The sequence below is a fragment of the Oncorhynchus tshawytscha genome, linkage group LG05, assembly GCF_018296145.1.
Source record: "Oncorhynchus tshawytscha isolate Ot180627B linkage group LG05, Otsh_v2.0, whole genome shotgun sequence".
Lineage (NCBI taxonomy): Eukaryota > Metazoa > Chordata > Actinopteri > Salmoniformes > Salmonidae > Oncorhynchus > Oncorhynchus tshawytscha.
In genome coordinates this window covers 64,426,873-64,449,547 of record NC_056433.1, presented here as the reverse complement: position 1 = coordinate 64,449,547, position 22,675 = coordinate 64,426,873, and the positions used below count along the sequence as shown (strand labels likewise).

Sequence of the window (22,675 nt, the reverse complement as noted above, 5' to 3'; positions counted from 1 at the left end):
GAAAAGTCAAGAATCCTGAAACCAAAGAGAATGTTGGATTGAGTAGCGCATTCCGTTTGCCAATAATACTTTGACATAAGGAGCCAAAGTCGATTGTTTGTTGATCACGCCAGTTACTAAAACAAAGTAGCTTTTAACAATGTTTCTAGCATGTATAAAACTGCCCATTTAAACAAATATGATCTAGTAATGTGAAATATATTATGAGAATAACGATCAAAGTATTGGTAGAGTATAATCATATAATTTAACCTACCTCATGTTTGTCTGAAGCGCCATGTTGTTTATGGCTGCTTTCTTGTTGAAGTGCTGGTGTACATTAAACATGAGGCAAGTTAGTCTATGAGTCATCGTTGACGGCCTACCAAAAGGCAAAAAGCCTCCTGAGGGGATGGGGGCCTGGGATTCTTTTTTTTAAAAATACAATATAAATATAGGACAAAACACACATCACAAAAGAGAGAGACAGCACAACACTACATAAAGAGAGACCTAAGACAACAACATAGCAAGGCAGCAACATGTGACAACACAGCATGGTAGCAACACAACATAACAACAACATGGTAGCAACACAACATGGTAGCAGCACAAAAATGATACAAACATTATAAGGCACAGACAACAGCACAAAGGGCAAGAAGGTAGAGACAACAATACATCACACAAAGCAGCCACATCTGTCAGTAAGGGTGTCCATGATTGAGTCTTTGAATGAAGAGATTGAGATAAAACTGTTCAGTTTGAGTGTTTCTTGCAGCTCGTTCCAGTCGCTAGCTGCTGCGAACTGAAAAGAGGAGCAACCCAGGGACATGTGTGCTTTGGGGACCTTTAACAGAATGTCTCAGATAGGGAGGAGTGAGGCCTAAGAGGGTTTTATAAATAAGCATCAACCAGTGGGTCTTGCAACAGGTATACAGAGATGACCAGTTTACAAAGGAGTACAGAGTGCAGTGACGTGTACTATAAGGAGCATTGGTGGCAAATCTGATGGCCGAATGGTAAAGAACATCTAGCCACTCGAGAGCACCCTTACCTGCCGATCTATAAATTCTATCTCCATAATCTAGCATGGGTAGGATGGTCATCTGAATCAGGATTAGTTTGGCAGCTGGTGTGAAAGAGGAGCGATTACGATAGAGGAAATCAAGTCTAGATTTAACTTTAGCCTGCAGCTTTGATATGTGCTGACAGAAGGACAGTGCACCGTCTAGCCATACTCCCAAGTACTTGTATGAAGTGACTACCTCAAGCTCTAAAGCCTCAGAGGTAGTAAAAATACCTGTGGGAGGAGGGGCATTCCTCTTGCCTAACCACATGACATTTGTTTTGGAGGTGATCAGAACAAGGTTAAGGGTAGAGAAAGCTTGTTGGACAGTAAGAAAGCTTTGTTGTAGAGCATTTGACACAAAATCCAGGGAGGGGCCAGCCGAGTATAAGACTGTATCATCTGCAATTAAAGGTATGAGAGAGCTTCCTACTGCCTGAGCTATGTTATTGATGTAAATTTAGAAGAGCGTGGGGCCTGGGATCGAGCCTTGGGGTACTCCCTTGGTGACAGGCAGTGGCAGAGACAGCAGATTTTCTGACTTTATACACTGCACTCTTTGAGAGAGCTAGTTAGAAAACCAGCCAAAAGACCCCTCGGAGACACCAATACATCCCACGAGAATGGAATGGTCTACCATATCAAAAGCTTTGGCCAAGTAAATAAAAATATCAGCACAATATTGCTTAGAATCAAGGACAATGGTGACATCATTGAGCACCTTTAAGGTTGCAGTGACACATCTGGAAACCAGGTTGACCGGAAACCAGATTGCACACCCGAGAGAATACTATAGACATCAAGAAAGCCAGGCAGTTGATTATTGACAAGTTGTTCCAACACTTTTGATAAACAGGACAAAATAGAAATAGGCCTTTAACAGTTAGGATCAGCTTGATCTCCCCCTTTAAATAAAGGACGAACCGTGGCTGCCTTCCAAGCAATGGGAACCTCCTCAGAAAGCATAGACAGGTTAAAAAGGTTGGAAGTAGGCTTGGCGGTGATAGGAGCAGCAACCATAAATAAGAAAGGGTCTAAACCATCTGACCCAGATGTTTTATGGGGTCAAGATTCAGGAGCTCCTTTAGCACCTTGGACTCAGTGACTGCCTGCAGGGAGAAACTTGTAGTGGGGCAGGGGAAAAAGAGGGAGATGCATAGTCGTATTAGAAGGGGTGAGAGATGAGAAAATGTTGGACGAGCAAGGAGGCATGCCTGAGTCAAATAGGAATCCTGACTTAATGAAGTGGTGATTAAAGAGCTCAGCCATGTGCTTCTTGTCAGTAACAACCACATCATCAACATTAAGGGACATGGGCAGCTGTGAGAAGGAGGGTTTTTTCTCCAGGTCTTTAACCGTTTTCCAGAACTTCTTGGGGTTAGACCCACAGAGAACTGCTCCTAAAGTAACTATCCTTCCGGATAGCCTGAGTGCACTTATTTCTCATTTGCCTGAACGATAGCCAGTCAGCCTGAGTATGTGTGTGCCGAGCCTTCACGTTGAGTAATTCTGCAAGATCACGGTCGAACCAGGGGCTGAACCTGTTTTTAATTCTCATTTTCTTTATGGGGGTGTTTGTTAACAATACCCCTGAAAATATAAAAAAGAAGGTCCAAGCATCTTCGACAGAGGCAATCAAGATGATTCTATACCATTTTACAGAGGCCAGGTCATGAAGGAAGGCTTGGTCATGAAAGTTTTTTAGCAAGCGTCTATGACATATCAGGACAGCTCATTTCACTGAGCAGCCATTACAAACACAGGCTGCAAAACAGTGATCACTAAGGTCATTACAGAAAACACTAGACTGATACCGATCAGGATTATTTGTGAGGATAACAGCGAGGGAAGTTGCCTTTTCTGGGTGTCTGGAATCATACCTTGTGGGATTGGTAATAATGTGAGAAAGATTTAATTGCTTTAGGACATGGTCAAGGGGTTTAAAGATGTCCCCGTTTAGGTCACCTATCAGGATAAATTCTGACTTAGTGTAAGGGGCCAGGAGAGAGCTTAGGGCAGGTAGGGTACAAGTGCTGATGGAGGACGATAGCACCCAGCAACAGTCAACAAAGAGCAATTTGAAAGTTTAATGCTTAAAACCAGAAAATCAAACATCAGTATTCAAAACACTCTTCAGATGGCAACAAGATCATATTGTACAGCAATTTCATTGGGTAACATGATTACAAAGCCGGTTTATGTAAAACCGTTGTATGGTGAGGGGTTACGCTAGTGGAACCCCTCGACAACATTCCGCTGAAAAGGCAGCGCGCGAAATTCAAAAATATTTTTCAGAAATATGTAACTTTCATACATTCAATATGTAACTTACATTCATTCATTCATTCATTCAAGTGCAATACACCAAATTAAAGATAAACTTCTTGTTAAACTACCCATCGTGTCCGATTTCAAATAGGCTTTACAGTGAAAGCACAACATATGATTATGTTAGGTCAGAGCCTAGTCACAAAACACATACATCCATTTTCCAGCCAAAGAGAGGAGACACAAAAAGCAGAAATAGAGATAAAATTAATCACTAGTCTTTGATGATCTTCATCAGATGACACTCATATGACTTCATGTTACACAATACATGTATGTTTTGTTCGATAAAGTGCATATTTATATCCAAAAATCTCAGTTTACATTGGCGCGTTACATTCAGTAATGTTTTGCTTCCAAAACATCCAGTGATTTTGCAGAGGGGGAGGAGTTGCAGTCTACTGCAGAGATAGCCTGCAAAGTAATGTCATACTTTCCAGGTCCATACACAAACAGTTCGAACTACTAATTTTGAAAATTACTCTCTCCAGAAATAAGTCTCTCACTGTTGCCGCCTGCTACCGACCCCCCTCAGCTCCCAGCTGTGCCCTGGACACCATTTGTGAATTGATCGCCCCCCATCTAGCTTCAGAGTTTGTTCTGTTAGGTGACCTAAACTGGGATATGCTTAACACCCCGGCAGTCCTACAATCTAAGCTAGATGCCCTCAATCTCACACAAATCATCAAGGAACCCACCAGGTACAACCCTAAATCTGTAAACAAGGGCACCCTCATAGACGTCATCCTGACCAACTGGCCCTCCAAATACACCTCCGCTGTCTTCAACCAGGATTTCAGCGATCACTGCCTCATTGCCTGTATCCGCTACGGAGCCGCAGTCAAACGACCACCCCTCATCACTGTCAAACGCTCCCTAAAACACTTCTGTGAGCAGGCCTTTCTAATCGACCTGGCCCGGGTATCCTGGAAGGACATTGACCTCATCCCGTCAGTTGAGGATGCCTGGTCATTCTTTAAAAGTAACTTCCTCACCATTTTAGATAAGCATGCTCCGTTCAAAAAATGCAGAACTAAGAACAGATATAGCCCTTGGTTTACTCCAGACCTGACTGCCCTCGACCAGCACAAAAACATCCTGTGGCAGACTGCAATAGCATCGAATAGTCCCCGCGATATGCAACTGTTCAGGGAAGTCAGGAGCCAATACACGCAGTCAGTCAGGAAAGCTAAGGCCAGCTTCTTCAGGCATAAATTTGCATCCTGTAGCTCCAACTCCAAAAAGTTCTGGGACACTGTGAAGTCCATGGAGAACAAGAGCACCTCCTCCCAGCTGCCCACTGCACTGAGGCTAGGTAACACGGTCACCACCGATAAATCCATGATTATCGAAAACTTCAACAAGCATTTCTCAATGGCTGGCCATGCCTTCCGCCTGGCTACTCCAACCTCGGCCAACAGCTCCGCCACCCCCGCAGCTACTCGCCCAAGCCTCTCCAGGTTCTCCTTTACCCAAATCCAGATAGCAGATGTTCTGAAAGAGCTGCAAAACCTGGACCCATACAAATCAGCTGGGCTTGACAATCTGGACCCTCTATTTCTGAAACTATCCGCCGCCATTGTCACAACCCCTATTACCAGCCTGTTCAACCTCTCTTTCATATCGTCTGAGATCCCCAAGGATTGGAAAGCTGCCGCAGTCATCCCCCTCTTCAAAGGGGGAGACACCCTGGACCCAAACTGTTACAGACCTATATCCATCCTGCCCTGCCTATCTAAGGTCTTCGAAAGCCAAGTCAACAAACAGGTCAATGACCATCTCGAATCCCACCGTACCTTCTCCGCTGTGCAATCTGGTTTCCGAGCCGGTCACGGGTGCACCTCAGCCACGCTCAAGGTACTAAACGATATCATAACCGCCATCGATAAAAGACAGTACTGTGCAGCCGTCTTCATCGACCTTGCCAAGGCTTTCGACTCTGTCAATCACCATATTCTTATCGGCAGACTCAGTAGCCTCAGTTTTTCGGATGACTGCCTTGCCTGGTTCACCAATTACTTTGCAGACAGAGTTCAGTGTGTCAAATTGGAGGGCATGCTGTCCGGTCCTCTGGCAGTCTCTATGGGGGTGCCACAGGGTTCAATCCTCGGGCCGACTCTTTTCTCTGTATATATCAATGATGTTGCTCTTGCTGCGGGCGATTCCCTGATCCACCTCTACACAGACAACATCATTCTATATACTTTCGGCCCGTCCTTGGACACTGTGCTATCTAACCTCCAAACGAGCTTCAATGCCATACAACACTCCTTCCGTGGCCTCCAACTGCTCTTAAACGCTAGTAAAACCAAATGCATGCTTTTCAACCGTTCGCTGCCTGCACCCGACCTTCACCACCCTGAATATGTGGACATCTATAAGTACCTAGGTGTCTGGCTAGACTGTAAACTCTCCTTCCAGACTCATATCAAACATCTCCAATCGAAAATCAAATCAAGAGTTGGCTTTCTATTCCACAACAAAGCCTCCTTCACTCACGCCGCCAAACTTACCCTAGTAAAACTGACTATCCTACCGATCCTCGACTTCGGCGATGTCATCTACAAAATTGCTTCCAACACTCTACTCAGCAAACTGGATGCAGTTTATCACAGTGCCATCCGTTTTGTCACTAAAGCACCTTATACCACCCACCACTGCGACTTGTATGCTCTAGTCGGCTGGCCCTCGCTACATATTCGTCGCCAGACCCACTGGCTCCAGGTCATCTACAAGTCCATGCTAGGTAAAGCTCCGCCTTATCTCAGTTCACTGGTCACGATGGCAACACCCATCCGTAGCACGCGCTCCAGCAGGTGTATCTCACTGATCATCCCTAAAGCCAACACCTCATTTGGCCGCCTTTCGTTCCAGTTCTCTGCTGCCTGTGACTGGAACGAATTGCAAAAATCGCTGAAGCTGGAGACTTTTATCTCCCTCACCAACTTCAAACATCTGCTATCTGAGCAGCTAACCGATCGCTGCAGCTGTACATAGTCTATTGGTAAATAGCCCACACATTTTTACCTACCTCATCCCCATAATGTTTCTATTGATTTACTTTTCTGCTCTTTTGCACACCAATATCTCTACCTGTACATGACCATCTGATCATTTATCACTCCAGTGTTAATCTGCTAAATTGTAATTATTCGCCTACCTCCTCATGCCTTTTGCACACAATGTATATAGACTCCCCTTTTTTTTCTTTTTTTCTACTGTGTTATTGACTTGTTAATTGTTTACTCCATGTGTAACTCTGTGTTGTCTGTTCACACTGCTATGCTTTATCTTGGCCAGGTCGCAGTTGCAAATGAGAACTTGTTCTCAACTAGCCTACCTGGTTAAATAAAGGTAAAATAAAAATAAAAATTTTTTAAAAAGAGAGCCACATCAATTTACAGAAATAGTCATCATAAACTGTAATATAAGATACAAATACTATGCACAGAATTAGATATATACTTCTCCTTAATGCAACCGCTGTGTCAGATTTCAAAAAAACAAATCAAGCCATACAGATATCCGCCATGTTGGAGTCAACAGAAGTCTGAAATAGCGTTATAAATATTCACTTACCTTTGATGATCTTCATCAGAATGCACTCCCAGGAATCCCATGTCCATGAGAAATTGTTTGATTTGTTCGATAAAGTACATAATTTATATCCAAATACCTCCTTTTGTTAGCGCGTTCAGTTCACAAATCCAAACTCACGACGCGCGGGCAGGTCCAGGCGAAAGTTCAGAAGAAAAGTCGTATTACAGTTCGTAGAAACATGTCAAACGATGTATAGAATCAATCTTTAGGATGTTTTTATCATAAATCTTCAATAATGTTCCAACCGGAGAATTCCTTTGTCTTCAGAATTGCAATGGAACTCTCACGTGAATGCGCGTGACCAGCTCATGCCACTCTGGCAGACCTCTGACTCATTCAGCTCCCATTCCCCTCTCCTTTACAGTAGAAGCATCAAACAAGGTTCTAAAGACTGTTGACATCTAGTGGAAGCCTTCGGAAGTCCAATTTGACCCCATAGACACTGTATATTCGATAGGCAATGAGTTGAAAAACTACAAACCTCAGATTTCCCACTTCCTGATTGGATTTTTCTCAGGTTTTCACCTGCCATATGAGTTCTGTTATACTCACAGACATCATTCAAACAGTTTTCGAAATTTCAGAGTGTTTTCTATTCAAATCTAATCTGCATATATTAGCAACTGTGCCTGAGTAGCAGGCAGTTTACTCTGGGCACGCTTTTCATCCAAACATGAAAATGCTGCCCCCTATCCCAAACAGGTTATGATACAGTATATGTCCATGGGAAATTACGCATTTATGGTAGAAATGTGTTTTGGGGCTATCATGATGGAACATTCCTAGCTGGAGGGAGTTCCTGGAAATAATACTTAGGTGCTCAGTTGGCTTTTGCCTGGGAGAGAGCAGGCTGGGCAGGTAACAGGTTGGCTAGAGTAGAGTTATTGTTATAGAGGTTAAAAATTGACCATAGAGAGCCCTTGGTTCTCTATGGTTTTGTAGGTCAGGGCGTGACTAGGGGGGTGTTCTAGTTTTCCTATTTCTATGTTGGTATACTTGGTATGGTTCCCAATTAGGGGCAGCAGTCTGGCAAATCTGGCCTCCAGTGCGTCTCCTCAATCCCCGCACCCTTCCTGAAGTGCATGTCAACCTCCCGGTGCCACCTGTGCCGGTTCCACGGTTCCACCAGGCCTCCAGTGCGCCTCCCCAGTCCAGTACGTCCTGTGCCAGCTCCCCGCACTCACCCTGAAGTGCGTGTCACCAGTCCAGTGCCACCTGTGCCGGCTCCACGCACCAGGCCTCCAGTGCGCCTCCCCAGTCCAGTACGTCCTGTGCCAGCTCCCCGCACTCACCCTGAAGTGCGTGTCACCAGTCCAGTGCCACCTGTGCCGGCTCCACGCACCAGGCCTCCAGTGCGCCTCCTCAATCCCACTCCAAGGCCGGAGCCCTCCTCTGCGCCGGTGCCCAGTCCAGGCACGGTGTCCAGTCCCGCTCCAAGGCTGGAGCCTTCCTCTGCGCCGGTGCCCTTTCCGGGTGCGGCGTCCAACCCAGCTCCATGACCGGAGCCCTCTGCTCCGATGCCCAGGCACGACGTTCAGCCCGGCGCGATGGCCCGGATATGGGGTCTGGGCGGGGGCTATGACCCGCATCAGAGTCGCCCCCGACACTAGTCACCCCCCCTGCTCTCCTCATTTGGTTTCAGGTTTTGCGGGCGGAGTTCGCACCTTTGGGGGGGTGTACTGTCACTAGGGTGTTCTAGTTTTCCTATTTCTCTGTTGGTGTACTTGGTATGAGTCCCAATTAGAGGCAGCTGTTTATCGTTTTCTCTAATTGGGGATCATACTTAAGTTCTCCATTGTTCCCACCTGGGTTGGGGATATGTGTTTTGTGTATGTAACACCACTGATGTCACGTTTCGTTGTTTATTGTTTTGGTTGGAAGTTTCGCTTCATTAAAATATGTGGAACTAATCACGCTGCGCCTTGGTCCGTCTCTCATCACAGATATATCTGGGAGAGAGCAGGCAGGGCAGGTAACAGGTTGGCTAGAGTAGAGTTATACCTGAGTTTTGTTATAGGCAAAGAGTTGTTGCCGGAATAGTTTGTACTGAGAATATGTTTGATTTATTCAAGTCTTTGTCAACGACCTGTTTGTTATTTTTCTGTACAAAGTTTATTGGCAAATTAGTCCTGCACCTGGTAATATTGTAAATAAAAGTCTCTAAGAGAGGTGAGCACCAGAACATCCTGTCTGTCTCCTCACTGTCCGATCCGTCGCTTCGGTTAGTGCTTTGTCTTTGTGTTTGTGGACCGTAGTGCTCTATGGTCTTGTGTTCAGAACCGTGTTGCTCTGGCTGCCAGGCTTTGTCACATATCTGTGCTGTGATTCAGAGCTGTACCCACAGCAGAGACCTTGTGTTTATGAGGTGTAGCTCGTAAACTCTCTAATGCTGTATTAACAATCACTTTCTTATAGAGGCGTTGTGTGTGATTTTATGGAAACATGTATGTTAAAGAGACACATATGGAACTGAGTTGTTTCTTCATTATCAGCTGCCTGGCAAGCTCAAGACAGTCCTGAAGTTCATGTGCAACGTTTTTCATTAGTCATGCCATTAATGTAAAAAAATAAAAACATGAGTGTTTTTGTTCATCAGCTATCTGATTGGTTACATTTGTTGCCCTAAATGAGGACCTGGAGTGTGAATGAATGCGTACAGAGAGAACTAGCCAGAGAAAGAAGAGAAAACGCAAATGAGGAAAGTAGAAGAGACCCAGGAAGGATCGATAACAGCAAGGCAGATCATTCCTCAACAACCTCTAGACAGTGGGCAGTCCTTAAAAGAACATGGCGATGGAGGATTGTTATTCTAGGAGCCTGGTTCTGAAAGGGAAGTCTCTAGATCAATGGCCCGTGTTGCAGAGCTTTTATTGTGAAGCAGAGGCTTTTATTGTGAAGAAGGTTTAGGCTGACTCATGCAGAGAGCAAGGGAGGCTGAGTCTGGCTGCTGACTGCTCTATATATGCTGCTCCGCTACCTGGCAGTGGCAGAAACAACCACACACACACTTCTCCTGGGGAATACCTGAGCCGCAGGCAGACACACTCACCTGGGCCACGTCACTGAAGGTATTACTCTTTCTTACAAATTCTTTACAGAATCAGACACAACATTTGTCAATTTAACACACTTCAGTGGAAGTGAGCGTTTATGGAGAGAGGGGAAGGGAGAGGGAGAGAGGGGAAAGGAGAGGGAGAGAGGGGGAGAGAGGGGAAGGGAGAGGGAGAGAGGGGAAGGGAGTGGGAGGAGAGGGTGACAAGCAAGCAGCAAGGTGCTCTTCATTAACGCTAAGTCAAGTTCAGTTCATTAGAGAGAAGACGATGTGAACACACCACATTAGCATAGCCACTGTTGCTTTATGCTGAGCTCACTGCTTCAATGAAAGACAGTGTTGCCATTGTTCTTTTTTCTGTTGTAAAACTTTGTGGGCTAAATCTGATCTCAAAATCAGTTAAAATCACAAACTGTCATTTATGCTTCTGAAGAAGTAAAAAAGGGTTGAATTGAGAGATGGAATGAAGCAGTACAGAATAAGGAGAGACACAAATGATAGAGAAGGAGAACGAGGAACACTTTTTCGTAATTTCTGTCTGCTTTGCCAGCCCCTCAGACAGTTAATGTAAAAAGCATGTGTTGGAGTATGGATGTGTGGTTTGTAGGACAGAGAGAGGCGGAGATAGAAACCCATTCATTTACTGGAAGTTCTGGGAAGTGGTTATTCTGGAAAGGATAGGGCTGGAGGCAACTGGCTGCTTTACTGAGGGTGATGGGGTCTATGAGGTTGATAAAGCGTAGTTGTGTGAGATGCTTTATTCTGGGTTGTGTCAGTGTTGTGTTAGTGGTGAAGGACCCGTTGTGTTTTTATATAGGTCAGTTGTGTGGTGCCCCTTTGGGGTCTGATAGATTAGTTAGCACAATAGTCTGTCAGGTAAGAATAGTAGTGTCAGGTTTGGCTTTAGTCCTTCACTGGGTTCTCTTGTTTCTACCCCCTCCCTTCCCCTCACTTTCTCTGGCTCTCCTCCTCTTTCTCATTCTCCCTCTCCACTCCTGCTGCTAATCCCATTTGATGGCGATGTCTTTCCCATTCCAATCCCAGGAAGAATGTCTTGAGCATTCCTGCAATACAGAAAAACACTCTAACCGGACAGAGGGAAGGAAAAGGGGGGAGGGAAGGAGGAATGGGAGGGAGGGAGGGAGGTAGAGAGGGAAGGAGGGATGCAGGGAAGGAGGGAGGAAGCGAGGGAGGAAGGGAGGGAGCTCACTGTTCATTCTCTGCACTTCTCACCTATTATTTGATTCTACATAAAATGGCTCCCAAGATAGACGGATTAAATAGAGGAGAGAGAGATGGTTGGGGGAGAGACATAATTTAAGGGGTTGATGGGAGCTGGAGCAAACCCTGAACTGTTCGTCTGGTCAGAATGAGCCACACGCTCTGTGCAGTTGTTAAAGCGGGGGGAAAGAAAACAGTCTGGTTCTGTTTTATGTGTTGTGTGTGCAATTAGAGCCAGAGAGAGAGGGAGGGAGTGGGGTACAGACAGAGCAAGGGAGGAGGTGAAAGAGAGAAACATGGAGAGGTTGAAAATACATTTGGAAGTCTAGGAGAAAAAAGACAGAGAGAAATTGAGTTTTATTTTTTAATTTTTTTTATTTCACCTTTATTTAACCAGGTAGGCCAGTTGAGAACAAGTTCTCATTTGCAACTGCGACCTGGCCAAGATAAAGCATAGCAGTGTGAGCAGACAACACAGAGTTACACATGGAATAAACAATTAACAAGTCAAGTGGGACATGGAGAGAGAGAGAATGGGAGTTGATAACAAAAAGTCATATTTTACTTTATGCTTTTCTGGTTTCCTTTGTTGTCTATATGAAAAATGTCAGGGACTACTCCTGCCAATACAGAACCTCAAGTTGAACTGATCTAGGAGCTGAGTCTAGGGGGGTATGAAATGACAATGGAAAGTTGGACGGCTCCTCTGTCTCCTCTCTCTCTCCTGAGGAGGAGCACTCAGCCAAACCATGGGAGGAGGGATTAGGGAGAGCTGTATGAGTCGCTGTGATTGAAGAGTTTGGGCCTGCATGGTGGTAAATTAGCCTGTGATGTGGGTCAGGTCAATGGGTTAACTCTGGTTCTAAACCTGACTGGACTGGAGGTTCGGCCAACATGCACCTCCATGTGGAAAAGGATATGATTTAGACTGATGATTTAGACTGTACTTTCATTCAAAATATCCAAATTGTGTGTGTACATGTAGGCCTACTTGTGTATGTACTGTCTCTGTTTGTGTTTGTTTTTTGTGCGGTTTGTGTGCGCACAGCCCACACCTGTTTGAGGGCTTCACTTGAATTTGTTGATGGAAGTTTATCATGATCTAAAGTGATGATGTCAAACATAAACATTCAGCTATCTCGCTGGGGGCGTTTGTATACAGGAGTCCTGTGAACTGTTATTGCAGCCGCTCACCGTAAACTTAACAAAGGACTAGTCTCCCCCTCCTCTAATAGAACTCCAAATGGTTGTCTAAAAAAGAGCTTTGTTCTTATTAGAGACCCTTGTTGACCAATGTATGTTTGCTGTTGTAAATACAGATGTCATAGTGTAAACATTATTCTGCAGCGATGGAACAAATCATTAAGAACTGTGTTATGGTGATTTTGGCCCATAGCTATAGGATTCCTGTTTCTTGCTACAGCCACCTGTGTTATGTGTCTCCACAACAGGAGAAGATACCCATTTATGGCACATCGATCCATCAGTATTTCCTTAATTAAAGTCAACCAAATAAGTAGTAGCTAATAGTCAGTCGGGTAGATAACCAGCCAGTTAGTCAGAGTCTGTCAGTCTCAGTCAGTTCAGTCAGTCAATATGTCAGACAGTGTGACAGACTAGGCTGTTTCTGTCATGGATCAGTCAAGTGCAGGTTGACGCGCTGTAAGATGTAATGGGGGTGTGTTAATACAGGTGAAGGAAGTGTGAAACATGCTGTCAGGCACAGTGAGACACTGATCACTGATCATACTGTACTGTCTGTCTGCTCATGCTTGTGGAGGTGTATTTGCATACGTGATTGCAGTGGGAGTCAGACTCAGGAGTCTCTGGTATTTCCCATGCTCCTATTGATTTCATCCTGCGTTTCTGGATCTGGTCTGATAAACTCTTGGCCCGGGGCATGGTTTGGGGCCAGCATGTTGTTGTGTTACCACCTTGGTGTGTTTCCACTGTATCTCTCACACACACACACAGCGGCTGTATTTGTTTTGGAGGTGTAATGCCAGGGCTCCATTCTGTTGTTTAGGTATATATCATTCATGTTTGACAAGGCCACACTTTTTAAAAGCTGTAGACTGGCATGGTGACGTGTGGTTAAACAGTGACACACACACACTCATAAACACACATTAATATGTAGGTACAAGTCTGATTGTGGGAAAATGTACAACTGTTGTTCAGACATTTGAGTAGATCAACAGCTTTTCACTTATTCATAGCTGGCTTGTACAGTATGTACACACAGTGCAGCAGGAAGCTTAGCCCCTTGTTGCTGTTTACAGAAAGAACCCCCTCATTATTGGCTATTTACACTCAACTACTTCCTGTCATCCCATGGTCGCTTCCTGTCATCAGTGAGTGCTGCTGGCGGAATCCCATAAACCCTTTCCCTCCTCTACTCCTAGTCAACCAGCGGCTAAGACATTCTCCCCTTCCCCGTATCCAAACAAGCGAGGTTGTAAAACCCAGCGATGGCTCACAGCTTGCATGGTGGCATGTCAGTCAGTCAAACTGTAGATCCGTATATATGTATAGACTAGAGGCCATCATTGTCTAGGAAGCACAAACCAGTAACTGTGTGTGTAAACAGGACCTTTATAGACATGTTGATTAGAGAGAGCATTGATTAAAGACAGCATGATTAGAGAGAGCATTGATTGAAGACTGCATGATTAGAGTCACGGAGAAGAGGCAGCTCTGTGGCTGGCATGGTATGTTTCAACTTGCTCTCACTGCTACAACATGGTCTGTTTCAACTTGCTCTGACTGCTATAACATGGTCTGTTTCAGCTTGCTCTGACTGCTATAACATGGTCTGTTTCAGCTTGCTCTGACTGCTATAACATGGTCTGTTTCAGCTTGCTCTGACTGCTATAACATGGTCTGTTTCAGCTTGCTCTGACTGCTATAACATGGTCTGTTTCAGCTTGCTCTGACTGCTATAACATGGTCTGTTTCAGCTTGCTCTGACTGCTATAACATGGTCTGTTTCAACTTGCTCTGACTGCTATAACATGGTCTGTTTCAGCTTGCTCTGACTGCTATAACATGGTCTGTTTTAGCTTGCTCTGACTGCTATAACATGGTCTGTTTCAGCTTGCTCTGACTGCTATAACATGGTCTGTTTCAACTTGCTCTGACTGCTATAACATGGTCTGTTTCAGCTTGCTCTGACTGCTATAACATGGTCTGTTTCAGCTTGCTCTGACTGCTATAACATGGTCTGTTTCAGCTTGCTCTGACTGCTATAACATGGTATGTTTCAGCTTGCTCTGACTGCTATAACATGGTCTGTTTCAGCTTGCTCTGACTGCTACAACATGGTCTGTTTCAGCTTGCTCTGACTGCTATAACATGGTCTGTTTCAGCTTGCTACATTATGCTATAAAAGACAGATTCAATTAACTCTCACTCAGACAAGCGGTACCTGACTCCGTTAAGCTCAGTGATGCTGCTCATCTTTGCATGTAGGAACTGGAGTTAAAAAACCACCACCAGAATAATTGTATAATTGACGTGTTATTATGAGTATAATTGAATGCTGAATGGTAAGTAAATCAAAAAGTTTTTCCTGAAGCGCTCTCTCATTGTGTTCAATGTTAAAGAATTTACACCCAGGAACCAGGCCAACTGAGTGACGCAGTGGTCTAAGGCACATCACTACAGACACCCCGGTTCGAATCCAGGCTGTATCACAACTGGCCATGATTGGGAGTCCCATAGGGCGAGCACAATTGGCCTACTATCGTCCGGATTTGGCCGGTGTAGGCTGTCATTGAAAATAAGAATTTGTTCTTAACTGACTTGCCTAATCAAATATAGGTTAAATTATTATAATTTTTGAAAAGTATTTTTCATGATGAGAGAAAAAGAGAAATAACATTTAACAGCCTATTAATACCTCCAAATGGAGGCTGAGAGAGAAGGATAAGGAGAAAGAGAGAGATTTAACTGTAATGTAGCGTTACAGTTTGGAATGACAGAGCTGAGCTCTGCAGTTTTTTCACACTGTAACTGGGTGTTGTGTGGGCCAGTTGGCTCAGCTCGGTACAGCACAACACTGGGCCGTTGACATGGAGACAGGGAGCAGGACGTTCCCTCCCTCCCTCCCTGCAAGTCCCTACTGCACCGCAAGACAGAGGAACCGACTGTCAGAGGAACCGACTGTCAGAGGAACCGAGGAAATAAGTGAATTAACGTCAGTCATTTCAGAAGTTTCTGTCATTTAGTACCTGCTCACAGGAGAGAGAACGTTTTTACCAAGTACCAACTCAGAGCTTTGTACCTTGTAGAAATTCTGTCTACATACAGTAAGTGTAGACCTACAGTTTTGTTTCTTGTACCTCAGAGAGTCAGACTGGCATCTAGAAAACATGCAGTTGAGAACAGCTGTAGGAAAAGACCCTTTCAGACTAAACAAGGCATGTGGAGAGTTGAATATTAATTTCTGTAAATTAATAGGTTGTATGGTTTTAAGTCAATGAACATCCACCTCTTTTTAAAAAATTGTTTACCCCCTTTTCTCCCCAATTTCATGGTATCCAATTGTTCGTAGTTACTATCTTGTCTCATCGTTACAACTCTGGTACGGGCTCAGGAGATACGAAGGTCGAAAGACATGCGTCCTCTAAAACACAACCCAACCAGCCGCACTGCTTCTTAACACAGCGCGCATTCAACCCGGAAGCCAGCCGCACCAATGTGTCAGAGGAAACACCGTGCTCCTGGCAACTTGGTTAGCGTGCACTGCGCCCGACCCGCCACAGGAGTCACTGGTGCGCGATGAGACAAGGATATCCCTACCGGCCAAACCCTCCCTAACCTGGACGACGCTAGGCCAATTGTGCGTCGCCCCATGGACCTCCCGGCTGGCTGCGACAGAGCCTGGGCTCGAACCCAGTGTCTCTGGTGACACAGCTAGCATTCAAGACTAATAGATCCGTCCTGTTCGGTTATCAATAGAGAAAGAGCTTGATTGAGAGAGATGGAATAGTTCTCTGAGTAATTTCATAGGTGGATGTTGGCTAGGCAGATCTGGTTGAAGGCTGGACCATGCAGCGTCACAGTATCAGGGTTACGTAGTGTCAGGCTGGCCCACACCTGCTATCCTGGAGGCAGATAGACATTTTAAAGGACAAAAAATGACTGATGAAGCTGAACAATTACACTGTCTGATCTTCTCACTGACAATATGATAATATATTATCTGACAAATGCTAATTCAATGGAAACATTGAAATTAAAGTAAAATGTCAGAGTTGACATACAATACAATTGGAAAGTTAGTCATATGCGGAAAGTGCGACAAATATCTCTTAATCATATGATTGCCCTTTAGTAAAATAAGAAAGTGGAATTGGACTGTAGTAACTGTTCTATATAAAGAAAGAACACCTTTTAAGGCAAGGAGATGATGTCAGTCAGTCATAGCCAGCCAACAAAACACTAAGCCAACTTTTTGGATATATTTGTAAATTCAAACTGGGCTCCTAGCAATGAGATTCTCCAAGATATTCTAGGCAGGCTGGAAACCATCAGGTGGGTTATTAACAAATGCAGCTACGTGGACAAACTGTTTTAAAGGCTCTCCACATGATTGAACGCACAACACAGGCAGTCCGGCAGTGAAGGAGTCTGTTGAAGAGAGAAAGACAAGGCGCTGAGGAAATGAAGCGTGTTTCCCCTCTGCTTGAGCGAGCGGGTGAGGCGAGGAGAGGCGCTTCTGCCTCATGCGCTGAGAGAACATAGCCAAAAAAGGAATGAAAACGGTACAGAGGAGTGGACGCCGAGGCTGGCTCTCTCAGCAGATGCCAAACTATTCTTGTAAAAGTGCTCTTTTGGTGGAGGCTTGAATGTCCAACATTGCTGGGATTTTTAGGAAAACACATGGTAAAAAGTGCACTGCACTTGTGTGCTAATTCTTATAAACTGTAGCCTACAACAGCACACAGGTTATGACAGGTTGGAGTGATTGAAATAATGACTGTTTATTTGGGTCTGAAGTTCCACTGTTGATACACTCTTAGAAAAAAGGGTTCCAAAGGGTTCTTCGGCTGTCCCGATAGGAAAACCCTTTTTGGTTCCAGGTAGAACCCTTTTTGGTTAGATGCAGAACCCTCTGTGGAAAGGGTTCTCTATTTTAGATACCACTTTCTTTTTTTTCTAAGAGTATACTAATGAGAGCATGTTTATTTTACCTTTATTTAACTAGACAAGTCAGTTAAGAACAAATTCTTATTTACAATGACAGCCTAGGAACAGTGGGTTCACTGCCCTGTTCAGGGGCAGAATGACATATTTTTACCTTGTCAGCTCAGGGATATGATCCATTAACCTTTCGGTTACTGGCCCAACATTCTAACCACTAGGCTACCTGTCGCCGTAAATGATCTGGAAGCATGTCGAATATCTGTCTTATGATGTTTTCACTGACAGAACTGACATTTGATTGTAAAATGTTCACTACCTTTGTTTAGTTCTTAACATGTTCATTATTATTTTTTATTATTCTTTATTCAGGAAAAACCAATTGAGATCAGGGTCTCATTCTCAAGGGTGTCCTGATCACAGTTATACAACAAATATGTCAAACAAAATAGCAATCAATACCATGTAAAATAAAAATACAAAATACAGTAGAAAGAGGGAGAGGAGGCTGGGGGAGGGAGTGTGGGGGGGTGGACCCTCGGACAGAAAATGAAAAATAGCAGAAAAAACTCTTCCTGATTATTCAGCATCTGGAACAGATTGTGGGAATGCAGGTCTAGTGGAGTCCTGATGACAAGGCATGTTGCTGTAGCTATAGTCTTCTACCCAGGCTTTCTGAAGGACTCACTACTAGTCACACTAAGACTGGGACATTAACATGAAGGTCTCTGACACATTGGGGTTTTATAGCTTTCCCAAAGACCCTTCTCCCCTTCTGCTACCCTGAGAAGATAACTCTTCCATTTCATGTGTGTCCTGGAGTTCCCACTCTACAGTCCTGTTACAAGCCCCCAGACGCAAGTAAAAGATGTCCCTGTAATTTACCCCTTCAAAGCATGGAGTGGACATAGGATGCGTAGTTTACTCGCCCCCCTTTTTTCATTCCAGTCTACAATGTCACGTTGTATAAATGATTGGAGACAGGCGCAGGAATATGTAATAGGGGGTTTTAATACTCCACTAAAAATACAACATGCCATGAAAAGGCACAGGGACGAAGCCCAAAACAAACATGTTTACAAAAACACAGGGATGTAACCCAAACAAAAGAGCGAGGTAAAACCGCTAATAAATACAAGGGACGAGACCCGTAATACACTATACATGAGACGAGACCCGTAATAACAATACATGAGACGAGACCCGTAATACACTATACATGAGACGAGACCCGTAATAACAATACATGAGACCCGAGACCCGTAATAACAATACATGAGACGAGACCCGTAATAACAATACATGAGACGAGACCCGTAACTATACATGATACATGAGACGAGACCCGTAATAACAATACATGAGACGAGACCCGCAATACACTATACATGAGACCCGAGACCCAATACATGAGACGAGACCCGTAATACACTATACATGAGACGAGACCCGCAATACACTATACATGAGACGAGACCCGTAATACACTATACATGAGACGAGACCCGTAAGAACAATACATGAGACGAGACCCGTAATAACAATACATGAGACGAGACCCGTAATAACAATACATGAGACGAGACCCGTAATAACAATACATGAGACGAGACCCGCAATACACTATACATGAGACGAGACCCGCAATACACTATACATGAGACGAGACCCGTAAGAACAAGTGCACAATACACGCAGCACAAAAGCCGAAATAACAAAGCACAGGTACTCACAAGACCAAAGGACATGGGAACAATAACCGACAAGACAATGGTGAACAGAGGGCACATATATACAGTTATTAAATCAGGGGAATTGGAGTCAGGTGTGCGTAATGAGACAGTTCAGTGACGCCTAGAGGTCGGTGACCAACCTCAAGACTGGTGCACGGAATGAGCAGCAGTACCGAGGAATCCCCCCTGATGGTCCATCAGGGCGCCGAAGGTTGCAGCCAGTTGCAGCTGCCGAAGTTGTGACGGCGTCGGACGGGTCAGAGGTTTCTTATCGGTCTATTAACTCATCGACAGCGTGGTCAATCTTTTCAAACAACTCTTACACTAAAAGGGCATTATCATCATGTTCACAATTTCACAGTATTTCCATCACTGGACAGTTTATTAGGTACACCCATCTGGTACTGGGTCAGACTCCCCTTTGCCTCCAGAATAGCCTGAAATCTTCAGGCATATATTCTACAAGGTGTTGGAAACGTTTGTTGCTTAGTTGGTGTCAAGGGACCTAACGTGTGCCAGAAAACATTCCCCACACCATTACAACTCAGCCACCAGCCTGTGCTGTTGACACCAGGCAGGATGGGCCATGGACTCATGCTGTTTACACCAAATCCTGACTCTGCCATCAGCATGACGCAACATTTTCCACTCCTCAATTGTCCAGTGTTGGTGATCGTGTGCACACTGATCGTGCTGCTTCTTCTTGTTTTTAGCTGATAGGAGAACCCGGTGTGGTCGTCTGCTGCAATAGCCCATCCATGACAAGGATTGACGAGTTGTGCATTCCGAGATGTCGTTCTGCACACCACTGTTGTACTACGCCACTATTTGTCTGTTTGTGCATTATTCTTTTCATTCTCCTTCAACCTCATCAATGAGCTGTTTTCTCCCACAGGACTGCCTCTGACTGGATGTTTTTTGTTTGTTGCACCGTTCTCGGTAAACCCTAGACTCTGTAGTGCGTGAAAAGCCCAGGAGGACGGCCGTTTCTGAGACACTGGATCTGGCACTCCTGGCACCTAACGTAGGTCACTCATTTTGCCCATTTCTAATGAAACAGTAACTGAATGCCTCAATGCCTGTCTGCCTGCTTTATATAGCAAGCCACGGCTACGTGACTCATTGTCTGTAGGAACGATACATTTTCGTGAACAGGGTGGTGTACCTAATAAACTGAGAGGTGAGTTTGACTACACTTGGACTTTAAAACGGCAACAATTTCGCTACGTCCCATGGCAAAATGTGTAGAATTACAGAAAATCAGTAGGATCAGTAACCTCCTGAAAGTCTTAGTTTCCCCATCCACTGATCCCAGACCAGGCCAGGCCAGAACTGATGATTGTACAGTGAGTAGACTGTGTAGGAGGGCTCAGTGTGTGAAATCCTCATGCAGCCATACCTCTGTGACAGAATACAATACTCCATCATTAGGACTCACCCCTGCCTGAGGACAAGATGCGACAGAGACGTGTTTGTTTTTGTTGTTTCATCACATTTCCCTTTAAGAGATGTGAGCTGCCACACCTTGTCCCTAGTACAGTACTTATGTCTCTCTCCCGTCTGTACCGAAATCAATTACATTATTACAATGTTATTATCACATATTTTATGACCAGTCTTGTCCTTGACCCCGCAGAGGTCATCACTCTGTTGAGCGTTTGTCATAATGGAAGACAACATTGGCAAAACTTCCTCACATTTCGTACTCCGGTCTCCTTTTAAAATGTTTTATTGTTTGATGGCTGTCGACAGGCTGGTCTTTTAAGTCTTTCTGGAGCTATCAGTCCCTGCACCCTGTGCAGTGGTTTCCTCCCCACTAATCAGCACTTTACACAACGCACACATACATATATACACACACACACACAAATGGTAGCTCGGATGGCTAGCTGAATTAACCACACCCCACGGTCCCCCTGAACCCTTTAACCTCAGGCCTGACAAGCTATCAATTCCAGGCTGGTGAAAAAACGTAATTCCTGATCGAGGAACCCTGGACGGTCCAGTGCTGATGTCATCCCCACAACTCTGTGTGTGCTTTTCAACTACTCACAGTAACAGCCTGTAACTTTAGAGCAATGTCTCAGCATGACTGGGATGCTCATTCTCTATGATTGTTAAATTGCCAATCACAATTGTCTATGTAATTTGCGTAACCAGAGAGAGGCGGGGAACGGAGTATTGTGTCAGTCATGGGAAAAGGGATGACAGTCGAATGCTTTTGTAACATTTCTACAACGTGCCTGAAACCTTGTAGCAGTGTTAACTCATCCTGCCCAGCATTTTAGTGGGGTTGAGAGGATGTAGTGTGTTAGCGGGTATGTGTCCTATGTGCTGATTGGTGACCTGGGGGAGGAAACTACTGCTGCCTGGCTCTCTGGGCATTTCTACATTTCTACTGACTCTGACACAAAGATGTGGATATGCAGGAGTCTAGTAAAGTACTGTATGAATTCCATTGGTCCACACTTTATGGTGTGTGTGTGTGTGTGTGTGTGTGTGTGTGTGTGTGTGTGTGTGTGTGTGTGTGTGTGTGTGTGTGTGTGTGTGTGTGTGTGTGTGTGTGTGTGGATGTGTGTGTGTGTGTGTTCCTGCTTTCACTTAGCAGACAAGCTTGTTTGAACTTTGTCCATTTTGTTGAATTTTTTCAAACTGTTTGACACGATCGTTCACAGTGATCCCACTGTCCAGTAGATGATGCCATTGTGTCCTTCCTTCCAGGAACGCAGAACAGTTGAAGCAGCTGCAGGATCAGATTATATTGGAACAGCAGGAAGCAGCCAATTGGATCCAACATCAGGAGCAAGAGCAGGAAGTCCCGCCTCTGCCACAGCAGCCCCCGGAAGTGCCCTCTCTGCCTTCTCCTCCTCTTCCCCCTCCTCCCTCCTTCCAGGAGCTGGAGAGCAGCGCCATGCAGACCAGCACCTTCAACTACGCCCGGCCAAAGCAGTTCATTGCTGCCCAGAGCCCTGGGGGGACTGGCCCTATGGGGGGCTATGTCACCCAGTCCTCAGGGTCCTCTGGTTCCAGCCTGCCCTCCCCCCTCTCCCCACCCACCTCCCAAAAACCCTTCACCAGGGTTGTCCTGCCTCCCTTCAGTAAGGGCGGCAGCATTGAGTCTCAGTCCCCTTCCTCTCCCTCCTTCCCACCTCCACCTCCTCCCTTCCTCAGTAGCAGCATTTCATCCTTGTCAGGCACTGCCAAAGACTTCCCTCCACCCCCTCCTCCCCCTCCTCCCCCTGTCTCTTCGGCTCCCCCTACTCCCTCGCCCACTCCAACAGCTCCTCCCCCTTCACCTCTATGCCCCAATCACCTGCTGGCTTCCTGGCCTCTGTCCTTCCAGCCACACCCACTAGCCCATCCTTCAACGCCCTGGGCCTGCCTAAAGGGAACGGGACTATGTGAGTATCTATACACTGACTGTGCACACAGTTACACTGGCTCTCTGTAGGGCAGTACCCTATACTTTCAGACCCTTCCATTCCCCAGTCAAATGGGAGTGTAATGTGTGCATATCAGTCAGTGAGTGACAGCCTGTAGCCAGGC

The 22,675-nt window shown here is 45.2% G+C and overlaps 1 protein-coding gene across 1 annotated transcript in view; it reads left to right on the top strand.

The window, feature by feature from the left end:
* Positions 1-22,675, top strand: part of LOC112251592 (palladin) — a 69,718-nt gene that overhangs the window by 32,681 nt on the left and 14,362 nt on the right. The window contains 2 exon segments of the mRNA XM_042322240.1: positions 21,851-22,379; positions 22,382-22,530. Coding sequence (XP_042178174.1) covers positions 21,851-22,379; positions 22,382-22,530 — 678 coding nt within the window.